The following is a 12,554-nucleotide window of genomic DNA, read 5'->3' on the forward strand; positions in this document are numbered from 1 at the left end:
GTTTCGCCGTTATATCGTTATTAAAAAAAAAAAATTCCCTATTCAATTCAGATACTCGAGGCTCTGACTCGACGATCGTTTTCAATTGGCAGTATCGAACAGACTCTCTCTCGTCCTTGAGACCTTAAATGTACATAGATTATCCTAGAACGGTTGTTAGCCGCTTAAATTCCTGGGCAAACATAAACAACGATTTTCCCAGCCAAACCGATTCCCATGCAAACGTTTTCAGGACGTAGAAAAAGCGGAACTTCTTCGTTAAGGATAATCGTCGATCCGATTTATTTCCCCCCTCCCCCCACCTTTTCAAGTCCTCCGTTGAACGGGAAGCGTGCAACGACGCGGAGAACGATTAACGTGTGTGTGGACTCTCGATATACTTAGGACCTCGAAAGGGTGACCGAATCACAGAAAAAATTCATCTCGCTCCTTTCGTTACTGTTTCCACCAGCTGCACAGACAGCAATACCATCGCCTTTCGGGATGGGGCTGAAGTAACTGCTATTGTCAGTGCATCGCCCTGGTCGTGGTCAGATGCGTGGTCTCCGCCCTTTTCGGAGGCGGTGGTGGTGGTCTTCTCTTGCTGGCGATCGCGTTCACGATGTTGATGCTGCGATTCTCGTCGGCGAACCTGACGGTCGCTTGCCTGGCCGGACTGGACGCGTACTCCACAGGTGCGTGTGGATCGGTTGCATAGACATTCTCGTATAAGTTATCAGCTCCGTAGTGTTCCTGGACCCAGTTCGAAACGTTGGTCTCTCTGTAATCAGCCACTGCAGGCGGTGGATCACGGAATCCGAGGACCTCGTGCGGGGTAGTGGTGGAATCTAGCTTACACTTCTGAGCTACCTGCCATTTTTTCCTCATCACTCTTTGGAGATCCTTCAGGAAGTCACCGGGAGGCGCTTGGTCGGATGCGGCGAGCTTCTTGGGAGACGTGAGCCTCGTGCTGTCCGATCTTCTCGGTGGCATGGGCTTCCTCTGGGGCAGAGCTGGACTTCCCGGTTCCTGCTGAGGTGGAAGATTGAACGTGATCTTCTTACCGGTGCCCGTCTTCGATTTCGGCGAGGTGGGTGGTTCCTGGATGGTCACCCTACGCTGGGGCTGAGGGCTGGAAGCGGCTTTCAGCTCAGCTAGATAAGGCGGAGCCGCGTAGTGTCCCGAGCCTTGCTTCATGGCACTTCGTCGCACGGTGTCCATATTCGGGTTTGGCCTGATGGGTTGCACCGTCGAGTTGTGTTGGTGAACGCCTGGGTGGGTTCCGTACAGCGACTCCACCTTGGAGTTTTGTCTGCTGAGGCTGGAACTGTTGTGCTGTTGCGTGCCGTATGCTGGCGGAGGAACGAATGGCGGAGGCGAAGTGAAGTTTGGCGAGCTCGGAGCGTAGGTCGGTGTGCTCGCGTTTGATCCTGGATAGGAACTGTGCGGGGAGGCCATTGAATTTGCAGTGTTGTTTATGTGAAGAACGTTCTGGGAGTTCGTGTTATAGTTCTGGCTGTTCGAGTTGTTCTGCAAGTTGTTCGTAGTCGAGTAGATCTGCTGATTGTTCGTAGATCTTGATGGAGCATGCGTTGGAGTGCCCTCGGGAGTGATGGAGTTCGTTGGGGTGGACTGTTTCGGTCGTGCACGCCGAATGGTTCCTGTTTCGCCCACCAAAGGACTCGGAGGTGGCGGAAGGGACGCCAGACTCAACGAAGAACCGGTGAGTTCTGGAGTATTGCACATTGGAAGCTCACCGGGAGCTGGAGGAGGTGGCAATGAATCCAGAGAGAGATTCGATCGGAACATTTCCGGCGGAGGTGGAGGAAGCGGCTCGTTGTCCGATTCTGTTTCCTCGGCTACTCTCGACGGCGATGGCGGTGGCGGTAAGGAAGTAATCGAATCCATCTGTAGAAATAAAGTGAATAAAGACGTTAAAAGATATTCTTTACAAAATTTCAAAACGAGTTTAAAATAAAAAATTCATCTTAACAAATTCGTAATTTAAAATGAACTTACCATACAAGTTGGTATCGGGCTGGTAGGCGTCTTCGATTCCTGACTCTCCGACCTACTATATCCCATGGGACTCGCTCGCTCTCTAACTGGTGTACCAGGAGGTACAGGACTGACCGGAGTCGCGTTTCCGGATCGATGGTGTCTCTTCAACGTTCCAGACCCATCCGAGTCGGTACCACTTCTTCTTCGACTATGCCTTCTGGTTAATGTTCCAGAACCGGAACTCGTTGGACTTGGACAGGAATCCGGCTCGTCACGAACTGTCTCTCCAACTTCCTTCAACTGTCTCGTTATAGATGTGAGGGGTAGTTTTGGATTCATCGAAGGTTTCCTTTTGATAGTTCCCGTTGGAAATTCGCCACATTCGAAAGCTACCTGTGACACAAAATTAAACATCATATGAAATAAAAGTTTCTAAAATAAATAAATAAATTTCTTAAGAAGTGATATATCAAAGGCTGTCAAAGTATTTGTACGTACTACCGGGTACAGTGATAATGTTCTACTCTAGTTCCCTCATGATCAAAGGATGAAATAACGAATTGATCGAATTACCTCGCAACTGCTAGGCGCTCCATCAGACAGACATCCGCTGGAGCTGGAGCTGCTAGCTCTGCTCAGTCTCCCATCATTGTTATAACTCTGTCGTTGTTCAGAATTGTAAATTTGCCTCTGGCCATCGTATTGTCTGGTAATAGCCACCTCCACGTTGTGCCTGAAGTTTTCCGTGAATTGACGAGCATTATCGTTGATGGTATTGTACTGTGTCTGATTCTGAGCTGGCACAGCGATCGAGCTAACGGAGCATGATCTGGCATGGGCCAATATATCGAGATCCTCTTGGGCGAGCTCGTCGACCAGGGTTCTATAGTTCTCCATCAATTGTCTTCCGTATTTGGCCACTCTTATCCCGACCATCCATCGTTCCAAGGACGCGTTATCCTCCGCGCAGAGGAACTTGATGTACTTGGTCGATTTAGGTTGCTGTAACCTGGGGTGCTTCACAGCGAAACAGAAATCTGTCGGGGCTTTGTATTTCTTCTTCCAGCCGATACCGTAATAAATTTGATTCACGTCGAATGTAGCCAGACAAACGAGATCACGAGCCGTGCGAGCTTTCTCCTTCGGCCAATAGTAGAGGCCGGATGCCCGCAGGATGAAGTGGTACCTTTTCCAGCCCTTCTTGCTGTCCGATTTTAGGTACAGCGGTCCCTCGACCTAGAAATTAATATTCAAGCGTAGAGTAAAGAATTTTTATTTCTTAAAGCTTTTTTAATCCTTGGATTAAATGCTAAATATCTGATTACGCATATTCCATAAAGGTAATCAATAAATTGACTGCTAGTACAGAAAACAGAGGTAATCGATTACCTCTGGAACTCCAACGTTGCTGCTAGAAAAGAATTCCTCCAGAAGAATATTACGAGAATGATCATCGTATTCTCCACTGCTCCTGTCTGACGGACCTAAAAGGAATCTCTCTGGAGTGAGGAACAATTGAGTTTTTTCTGGCCTCTCCACAAACAGCAGCTTGTTCTTCGAGTCTCTCGTCCATAGTAGAAGATTTTCCACTAGCAGCTCATGGTCTTCGTATACCCTTTCTGAAAATTAAAATGAATACTTTCAATCAAATAACGACTTTTTCTCAAAGGACGACAAGCAACATTTGGAGGAAGATGTTTACCCATGAAAAGATCGGGAAGATGCTCGACCACCGCCCATTTTGGATCCATTGGCACGTGATTTTTGTCGGCGAGTAACCTGCATACATGAGCCACGCTCATTCCTTCGTCCACGAGCAAACTTTTCCCGCTGCCGTCCAAAGTGAACGCTTTGATGAAGAGTTTCTGAACGCTGGCCTCGCGTATCTTCTCCAACGCCAAGCGGATCTTTTCCGCCTTGACTCTGCCAGCAGCGTCTTCGCGAGTAAGGAAGATGAACGATCGTTAAAATATCTTCTCTTTAACTTAAGCGTCGAGGTATTCTATTCAATTTCGAAGAACTTCGACTAACGATAATCCTTTGTCGAGGAATTTTCTATGAAAACTTTCTATACCTTTTATACTTATTTTCTTCATTTTCTTCATTTCTCATAAAGTTATATGAAAATTATGATTGAAATTTGAAACTTTCAAAGTTTTGGTATATCTTAATTATTAATGGTTTAAATGAAATGAAAACTCACCCATAAGCTGATGGGACTGCTGTTGTGGGGCTGTGTGCATGGCGGTCTGAGGAGGTTTGTGACCGGAACCGCTGCTACTCGCGGAACTCTCGCTGGACAACATCGACACCGTGTCCGAGAACGCACTGTCATTGTCAGGACTATCGGTCCGCATAGCTGGAACAAATGTTTGACAATTGTTAAACGGAGTTATAAATGCAAAGCAAACAGACTGTGCAAGTTGAGGATAACTGTTTCACCTGACCACATTTCATGGTTACTTTAGACTCAATACCGATAATAATATTGAATTTTAAAAATGATAAAAATTCAGTAAAAAATTTATTATGGGCTCAAGGTTCTATTGATTAAAACAAATAATCGATTTTGAAATAGAAAATGTAACACAATTTCATGATAGAAAAGTGTAACAAAATATCACTTATTACATATCAATTTAAAGCTTAAAATTTCATAAAACTTTCTATATAAATGGGTTATCAATATTCTTAATACAAAAGGAGTGGCTCCTCATTGAAACAAACAGAGTTAATATCATTGAATGTTTGTATTAAGATTATCGATAAACCATTTATATAGAAAGTTTCATGAAATTTTAAGCTTTAAATTGATATAAAGTACTATTTTGTTACACTTTTCTGTCATGAAATTTAATTAGATTTAACACTAGAACTACCAAACCAGTCAAAATGACTGGTCTTAAGTTTAAATTATAAATTTTATCGAGGTATTTTAGTTGAAATGTACGTTGGCTATTGTCAAAATAAAGAATTATGTTTCTATATTATTTTCAACTTAAAAATAAGCGTGCATCAAACGTCGGTAGTTCTAGTGTTAACATTAGTAAATTGACTTAACATTATCATCTGGCAGAAAAGTTCAAACAAATTACCTCCTTCGTTTTTACCGATGTCGGTATTGTCAGCAGCGGTGATCCTTGTGCTGTTTGGTCGTCCCTGTCTCTGCGAATCGGGCGCAGGTGTGGCCGCGATGTCACCGTCGCATCGGCGCTCCAATGCGCACAATTCGCCGAGGATCGCGTCGAGATCGACATCCTGAGAATCTGCAAGAACGGCGAAAACAAAGGAAGGCAATTAGTAGTGGCAGGAGGAAAATAAATTGAACGACGTGACAGAAGGGGAGAGAAAAAGTTGCTGATGTAGAGTGAGTAAAAGTGAAAGAAACACGTGGGCATGTGTCCAGCTTTTGGATGGGGACGGCCCAGGAAAGACGATTACGATCGACGAAAGCAACTAATGGCCGACACGAGTTATGAACGATCCAACGACGAAACCAATTCCACGCTAATTACCCGTACGATTGTACGAGCATCTGGTAACCGCATGACAAACTATCGACTTGTTCCTCGAACGTGAATCGAGGACTCGGGCTGGTGTACCTGACCTCGTGCAACTAAAGCGAAAGTCCTTCGGTGACGAAGAAACGAATAACTTTTATTGAATCATCGTGAACGATTGTTGGATATAACGTTTGCTCTTTAAACGGTTGATAATTTCATCGTGAGATTTATTTGAAAATTTTTAATTGTTTAAGCTTAAATTTTTACCATTTTAAAAGGGAATTCATAAAATAAAGATGAGACGTTGATTGATCTGATGAACATCAATAATTAGTTTAATTTAATCAAATAATTAAGAAAAAAGAGGGTTTCAAATTTTTATAAATACTTTACTGATGTAAAGTACTATTAATGTTTTTAATTTATATTTAAACATTATTAAAACTATTGAACATTATGTAAAAACAATATTAAAAATATTAAACATTATGTAAAAACATTATTAAAAATATTAAATATTATGTAAAAATATTATTAATTACTTATGTTTCAAATTGAACAATAATTATTTTCGATTTTGATTCTTCATTAAAGCCTATAAGTGACTAAAGGTTTCGCAGAATCTCTCTTCGTTTAATGAATTAATATAAGAAACTTTCCATTATTGACATCCACCCCTTATTTTCCTTTATTTTCCCCGGAAACCTGTGTTGCGACAATATTCCAGGAAACGTTGCGCATAAAATTGAAGCTGTAACTTCTGAACACGCTCCTCTGTACAACGTAATAATTATCGTAGATCGTTAGCCGCACGTGATAATATCGACTTCGTTAAGATAATTAACGAAATTAGCCCGTGCCTGGTAATTCTATAACCAAGCGAAAATTATTTACAGAATCATGTAGCAAAGATTCAGCAACTTTCACGATTCAATTAATTCCAATTTACTCTGAATAAAATTGAACAAATTTAAGTAGAGATGAGCAGGATTTAATTTTATTTTCAATTTATTACGAACAAGCTTTCATAATCGAAAATTTAATTAATTTAATTTAATTATCTTTGTTTATGGAAATAAAAATTTCATGTAGAAATACCCACGATTTAATTAATTTTCATTTTTCTACGAATAACCTTCCAAAATTACAGAATTCAATATTTTACAAAGAACTTAAGAATAAATTGATAGAAGCCGTCGAGACGAAAGACCGACTTCATGAACTTCTCACAATCAGATCTGCTTGTTTTTCTTTCACTCTCGATTACGCCGGCTTACTCCAGCTCCCGTCATGGTTATATTCGCGGGAAAAAGTTACATGCGTTCGTTGTTCCCCTTTCATAATGCGAATCGCAATGAGCGAACACCAGTTGAGAATGAAATTCTCGCGATTCGAGCGAAGGCGTGAGGCATTCCATCGCGAGTGCAACTAAGGGCACCAACGGTGTGGGCACTCTCAATTCGAGGTTCTTCCACTTTGATCAACCACGTGATATCCTAAGCAAGTTCTTGTAAAAAGAATGAATGTACACGAAGTTGATCAATTATTTGCGAATTAGTGTCAAGATCGCTTTTAATTTGGATAATTGGGTGTCATGAGAGCTAATCGAGCGAAGAAACACGTAAATAGAAAAGTAGGTCCCAATGGATTAAAGATTTCTTCTTATAAAAAATTATTGACCATAGTATTTTATAAAATTATGCTTCACTATCTTTAACGATCCCAGAGTGTAAATTCCAATTAAAAAATAAAAATATAAAATTGTGTCTATATTTTTTCCCAATCAATATTTCAAATATACACCCCAAAGAGGTTTATTGAAATTTTCCATTTTTATTTTTATTTCATATTTAAACAACGTTTCGCATTGATTGGATAAAGCGAAGAATATCATGCTGCATATCAATTTATCAATAAAAAGACTTATAATAAAAATTCAATTTAATTCCATTAAAAATGCCACTCAAATTTGTCACGTTTCAACTGCGAATTGTTTTATAAACATAACTCGATGTTACAAAACAGCATGACAATAAAGGTACACTAAAAGTATCCTGAAAAATGAAATACAGGAAATTGTCAAACATTTTTTGATACCCGATACACCATCTTTCAGTAAAGATACAAAAGGAACGTCCAACGTCCATTAACTCCAATATTCCCATAAAACATTCCATCGATCTCACCCATTAGCGTCTTTGATCTAAGAATATCAATTTCCTGGCAATATCCAGACCTTTAGTCCAAACAGAACAAAAGAGCTAGTCATTTGCTGAAGACCGAGAATATCAGGATTCAGAGGCGCCGTCAGAGGTTGACAGAATGAATGACGAAGTCATAGTGGAATGCGACCGTATCTTGCTCGGAATTGTCCAGCTAGGCGGTGACCGTGCGCGAATTCTCGTTGACGACCAAGAAGAAGACCCAAGAAACTTGGGTTAATCTTATCGATACCTCGTTCGCGACACGTGTCGAATTTCCAGCTGACACTCGACTTTCCACTGGAAGAGGATACCGCAAATCGCATAACACTCCGCGATGCACGAATTCGCGAGTTTATACGAACTGCATAAGAATAGTATAAAACAGCAATCATTTTTCTTTCATTTTTGGCTATGGTATTACAGAAAATGGGTTATTGTTTAGAAATTACCTTTGATGGTAATTAGAAGTATGCAAGAATTTGAAAATTTCGGGTATCTGGTACTCGAGCCGGGTCGGGTTTTCTTGTGTATTTATAGGACTCGATTCGACCCAAGTCGACCCGAATAATTTCTACCCGACCCGATTCGACTCGGTCCGAACGATTCCTATCTGACCTGACCCGATTCGACTCGACCGAAACAATTCCTACCCGACTCGACCCGACACTTTTGGATTCTCGCACTCCACAAATAATAATATCTACGTGACAGTTAAATTTCTATAAGAATAGTAATTTGTTCAAAAATAAATTCTAATCGAAAACTACTGCTTTCTACGTGTACAGTCGTTGACCAACGATAACAATGGGAGCGGAAGTTCCGTAAAATGTATTTATGCCAGGCGGGGAAACTTGGAAAGTGGTTTGCATGGTGCTTCTTATGTTATCCACGATAATATATACCAGACCAGGTATCTTGCTTGGTAAGTAAATTTTAATTGTTTTTGCATCAATAACGTTGTGTTACAGTTTCATCTTTGTAAGTTTACTGAAATTACACAGACAATTTTTAATACCAATGTAATGAAATCAAGGTGGGAAGTGATGGAAACTTTTGCAGGAATGCGGGATCATACTGATTATCATATTACCATTTTAGATTCTAGCTAACCATAGGAAATTTTAGTTGAATGTATATTATGTTACAGAACAAAGTCAGCATTATTTTTCAGATATCATATAACCCTTTAACAGAGGCAAATAATATTTTTTAATGAAATGTCTTCACAGAATTTGAAAATTTTTTTAGAAAATAGAAAAAGGTTTACAATTTTTCTAACAGTCTTTGAATTTTAAAGATCTCTAATAGTATTGTTTGCTAATAAAAAAGTAAATTGTTCCTGCTAACGAATAATTTTATAAAATTAATGATGTTTGATAAAAACACCTTTAATCTTCATATTTTCACGCAATTTCTTTCCGCCTCAGAAACAATAAACATAATTCTTCATTTTCTGATAACGTGAAATATTTTTCACACAAACTGCATGCACAGTAATACTGCAATGCCAAACAGCAAGTGCGTAAAAACAGAGAACTCGTTTTCCATCAAACCAAATATACTAGACGCGTTCAAACAAGTCAAGGAAAAAGGGAAATCAAGAAAAACGAAGTTAATTGAAAACGTAGTACGGAACGAGTTATTATCCAACGATGTTACTTCACGACACGAACGAAAACGAAACCGTAACGAGTACGCGATGTAAGTAACTTACTTTTCACGTTCGATCCGATGAAATAACACGAGGAACGGTTGTCTCGTAACTCGCGAATAACCCATGGATTACCGTTAGCCACCGTTTCACGGTGTCCAATAGAAGGATTTTACCAGAAACGTTCAATTTGTATGCCTAGAAGGATTCATGCCCGACACAGAAGCACGTGAGCCAGTGTATCGTTAATGCTTAACCACGTTCTCGCTCGTGGCTGGTCGATTCTTTTCGATACGACACGTTTCTGTGTTCGTTGTCGCACGAGGCACGAGGAAACTATCAAATTTTTAGGTAGTCCACGGAACGAACGTGTTGCTCATTGAATGTGTGAACGCATTCAGGTAACTTTAAAGTCTGTACACATATATTTGTCGTTGAATAAGAAACGACGATGGTGTTCAGCTGGCTGTGTTTTGTGATTAACCCTCGGACGACGGACCATGGAGAGAGGCACAATTTTAATTTAATTCTCTAAATTGTATACTATTCTTCCAAAATATATGAAACTCTTTCGTTTAAAAATTGTATATTTAATTATTTGTTTAAATTTTAATTATTAAATAAAACTAATGATTTTGAAATGATAACATATCTTATATTGTTGATATAGATTATAACAATAAATAGAGAATTTAAATTAATGTTTCTTTCTTACCTACATCTTTTTATCAGTTTTTGTTAGACTAATTTCATTGTAGTATGACACCCCACCCGATCACCCTCAGGTTACAGAAACACTAAATTCCCGTAACAATCTCTCCAATCTCGGCCAATTAAATTCAATTACTTCCTTCCCAGAGAACCATTAATTTGAAAAACAAAACTCCGATGGAACAGAAACTCGGTGCAACAATTTGCGTACATTCTCCGGGGAACGATCGCGATAACCTGTCTCGATGAAAGGCCGAGGTAGCCGACGCGTTGAAAATTATGCACCGATGGAACACAGTCATTCGACGACAGAAGAGAAGAGAAAAAAAAAAAAATCAGCAACAGCAAGACGCGTTTATCACAATGAAAGCGATCTTGAGATTCGAATCAGAATTTCGTTCTTAAAACACCGCGAAGCCCGCTTTCTATCGCTTTCTCGGAACAGCGTATTATCATACGGCTAAACGCTCATCTCCGAGCTATCATCCGCAATAATTGCTAATTGAACGTAACGAGAGAACCTACCTTTGTTGGACAGATAACCGAGTATACTCTCGTTGCTGCCGAAATTCGTGAGCATCTTTGGAACCTTTTCGAATAACGATATGCACCGATGTAAGCATCGATCCTTATCGGCTCATCTTCGAGTTCGATAACGTCTGAATTGACTTAGGTGATACAAGACACTGCGATCACTTCGGGTGATCGATCACTGTTTTCTTATTTTCGATCCTACCCTCAATTATGACGCACTGAATTCATAATTAAAGAAAAATTGAGAAAATAATTGAACTTCAGTCTCGGAACAAACACTGTGTCAAATTTGGAATTCCAAAAGGAGGAATAGGTATAAACTGATATTAATACACACTGTTGATAATAAAATAATAAAATATAATAAAAACTGGAGTTTTAATTGAATATTAATAAAAATTAATCAACACAGTTATCCACTTAATTCGCTGAATTAAAGGTTCACTGAATCTACAAAGGTAGACAAAACGATCTAAACTCTGGAGCAAGTATGAATCGGGTATAAATCGTTCGATACACTGTCGATACTCCAGGTGATTGATCACTGTTTGTAAATATTTTTTCTCTTCCCGACTGTTCACCTAATCGAGGCCGACTGAATCGAAGTTTCAAGGAACGATGAAAGTTTCAAGATTTTCGAAGGAACACTGCGAAAGTTTTAGCACTGCGATTAATCAATCGCGATCGTGGATAGAAATCAACGATTAATGGGTATCGTTTGGATCGATGCAAAGGGGATTACGAGAGATAATGAACGCATAGAAGTCGGCAGAGACACTAAATGCATGATGCTTACAGCGCGTACGGCAGCGCTCGACTAAAGGCCTTAAGGTGAACACACTTGCCTCTTGCCTCGAGAGTTTTCCACCCGAACGCGCTTCACGCTTGCGTGTAGGTGTACCCGCTCCGCGTATCCGCGCGTCTCCGCTCCAAAGAGGGTTGGACGTGCACGGGGAATTACGCAAACGTCCATTAGGACGCCTATTACCGTTAAAAATTATTTCACGCGATCGAGGAGAGAATGCGAACCGAGATCGAGGAAACACCTTACGTCTAACAAGGAGTGGACTCCATTTTTGGGTCAACGATTTTAACCCCTTAGATGGAGGGTCACTTTCATTTTCATTTTCTAAATTTTACACTATTCCTTTTAATATTACTTTTCAATCTACCAAACCCTTTTATTTGAAAATGAAAAATGAAAAATTTTCATTTGTGACAGGGGCGGATTAAAGTTAATTTCAGCAAAGATTACTTTCATTTTCATTTTCTAAATTTTATACTATTCCTTTTAATATTATTTTTCAATCTACCAAAACTTTTCATTTGAAAATTGAAAATTTTTACCTTTGACACCTACATTGGTTCACCTTTGAAGTTTTTAAATTCTTCAAATCCTTAAAAGGGTTAAATTGCAGTGATAAATCAAAGTACTGCGTTTTCATCGTTCCTAAAAGAGAATAAGAACTGAGGCGAGAGAGTTCACGAACCCGGCGAGAAGATTCGTATTGATTGAAGTGTGGGCGCCAACGGGCGGGTTTGATAAATTATAATCGACGCCGTTTAACGCTGCTGGATCATTCTCGCCGGGTTTACAACTAATTCGCGTTGTAATTCGTGTCGTCGGAACGAGTCGAGCGTGTCGAAGTAGTCGGGAACAACGGAGGGATACGAACGACCGATGATTAATGCCGTCCGATACGGTTTTATCAACGTCTCGGCAGTTGGTGCTCCTTTTGCCCGGCATCGTCCAATCGATATTTTCATAGCGATTTACGTAACTCATAGGCGAGTTCCGCATTAAACCGGGAAAGTTTTACGATCGAGGGGTGTGCAATGGTTTATCAATTCTAATTTTAACTGGCTACTTTCGGCGGGGTATTTTGTGTTCGCTGATTAAATAACATATGAGGGTGGTTTTTATGGAGGGATGAAAAATTAACATTGTAACTTCAGTACTTATATGTAGAT

General features: G+C 40.0%; 1 protein-coding gene across 5 annotated transcripts in view; it reads right to left on the minus strand.

Annotated features, from left to right (window-relative positions):
- Positions 1–9: 9 nt before the first annotated feature.
- The window catches only part of LOC117605593 (uncharacterized), a 161,398-nt gene continuing 148,853 nt past the window's right edge, over positions 10–12,554 (minus strand). For 4 of the 5 annotated variants that reach the window (XM_076692114.1, XM_034327110.2, XM_034327112.2 and 1 more), the window contains 7 exons: positions 5,076–5,246; positions 4,184–4,339; positions 3,683–3,916; positions 3,370–3,599; positions 2,554–3,216; positions 1,999–2,373; positions 10–1,887 (listed from right to left, as the gene is read on the minus strand). In XM_076692114.1, coding sequence (XP_076548229.1) covers positions 508–1,887; positions 1,999–2,373; positions 2,554–3,216; positions 3,370–3,599; positions 3,683–3,916; positions 4,184–4,339; positions 5,076–5,246 — 3,209 coding nt within the window. In that variant the 3' untranslated portion in view covers positions 10–507. Of the gene's footprint in view, positions 1,888–1,998; positions 2,374–2,553; positions 3,217–3,369; positions 3,600–3,682; positions 3,917–4,183; positions 4,340–5,075; positions 5,247–10,574; positions 11,395–12,554 lie in introns of those variants that run through there. The other variant, XM_034327115.2, reaches the window with a different exon arrangement.

Source organism: Osmia lignaria, chromosome 14, assembly GCF_051020975.1.
Source record: "Osmia lignaria lignaria isolate PbOS001 chromosome 14, iyOsmLign1, whole genome shotgun sequence".
Classification (NCBI taxonomy): domain Eukaryota; kingdom Metazoa; phylum Arthropoda; class Insecta; order Hymenoptera; family Megachilidae; genus Osmia; species Osmia lignaria.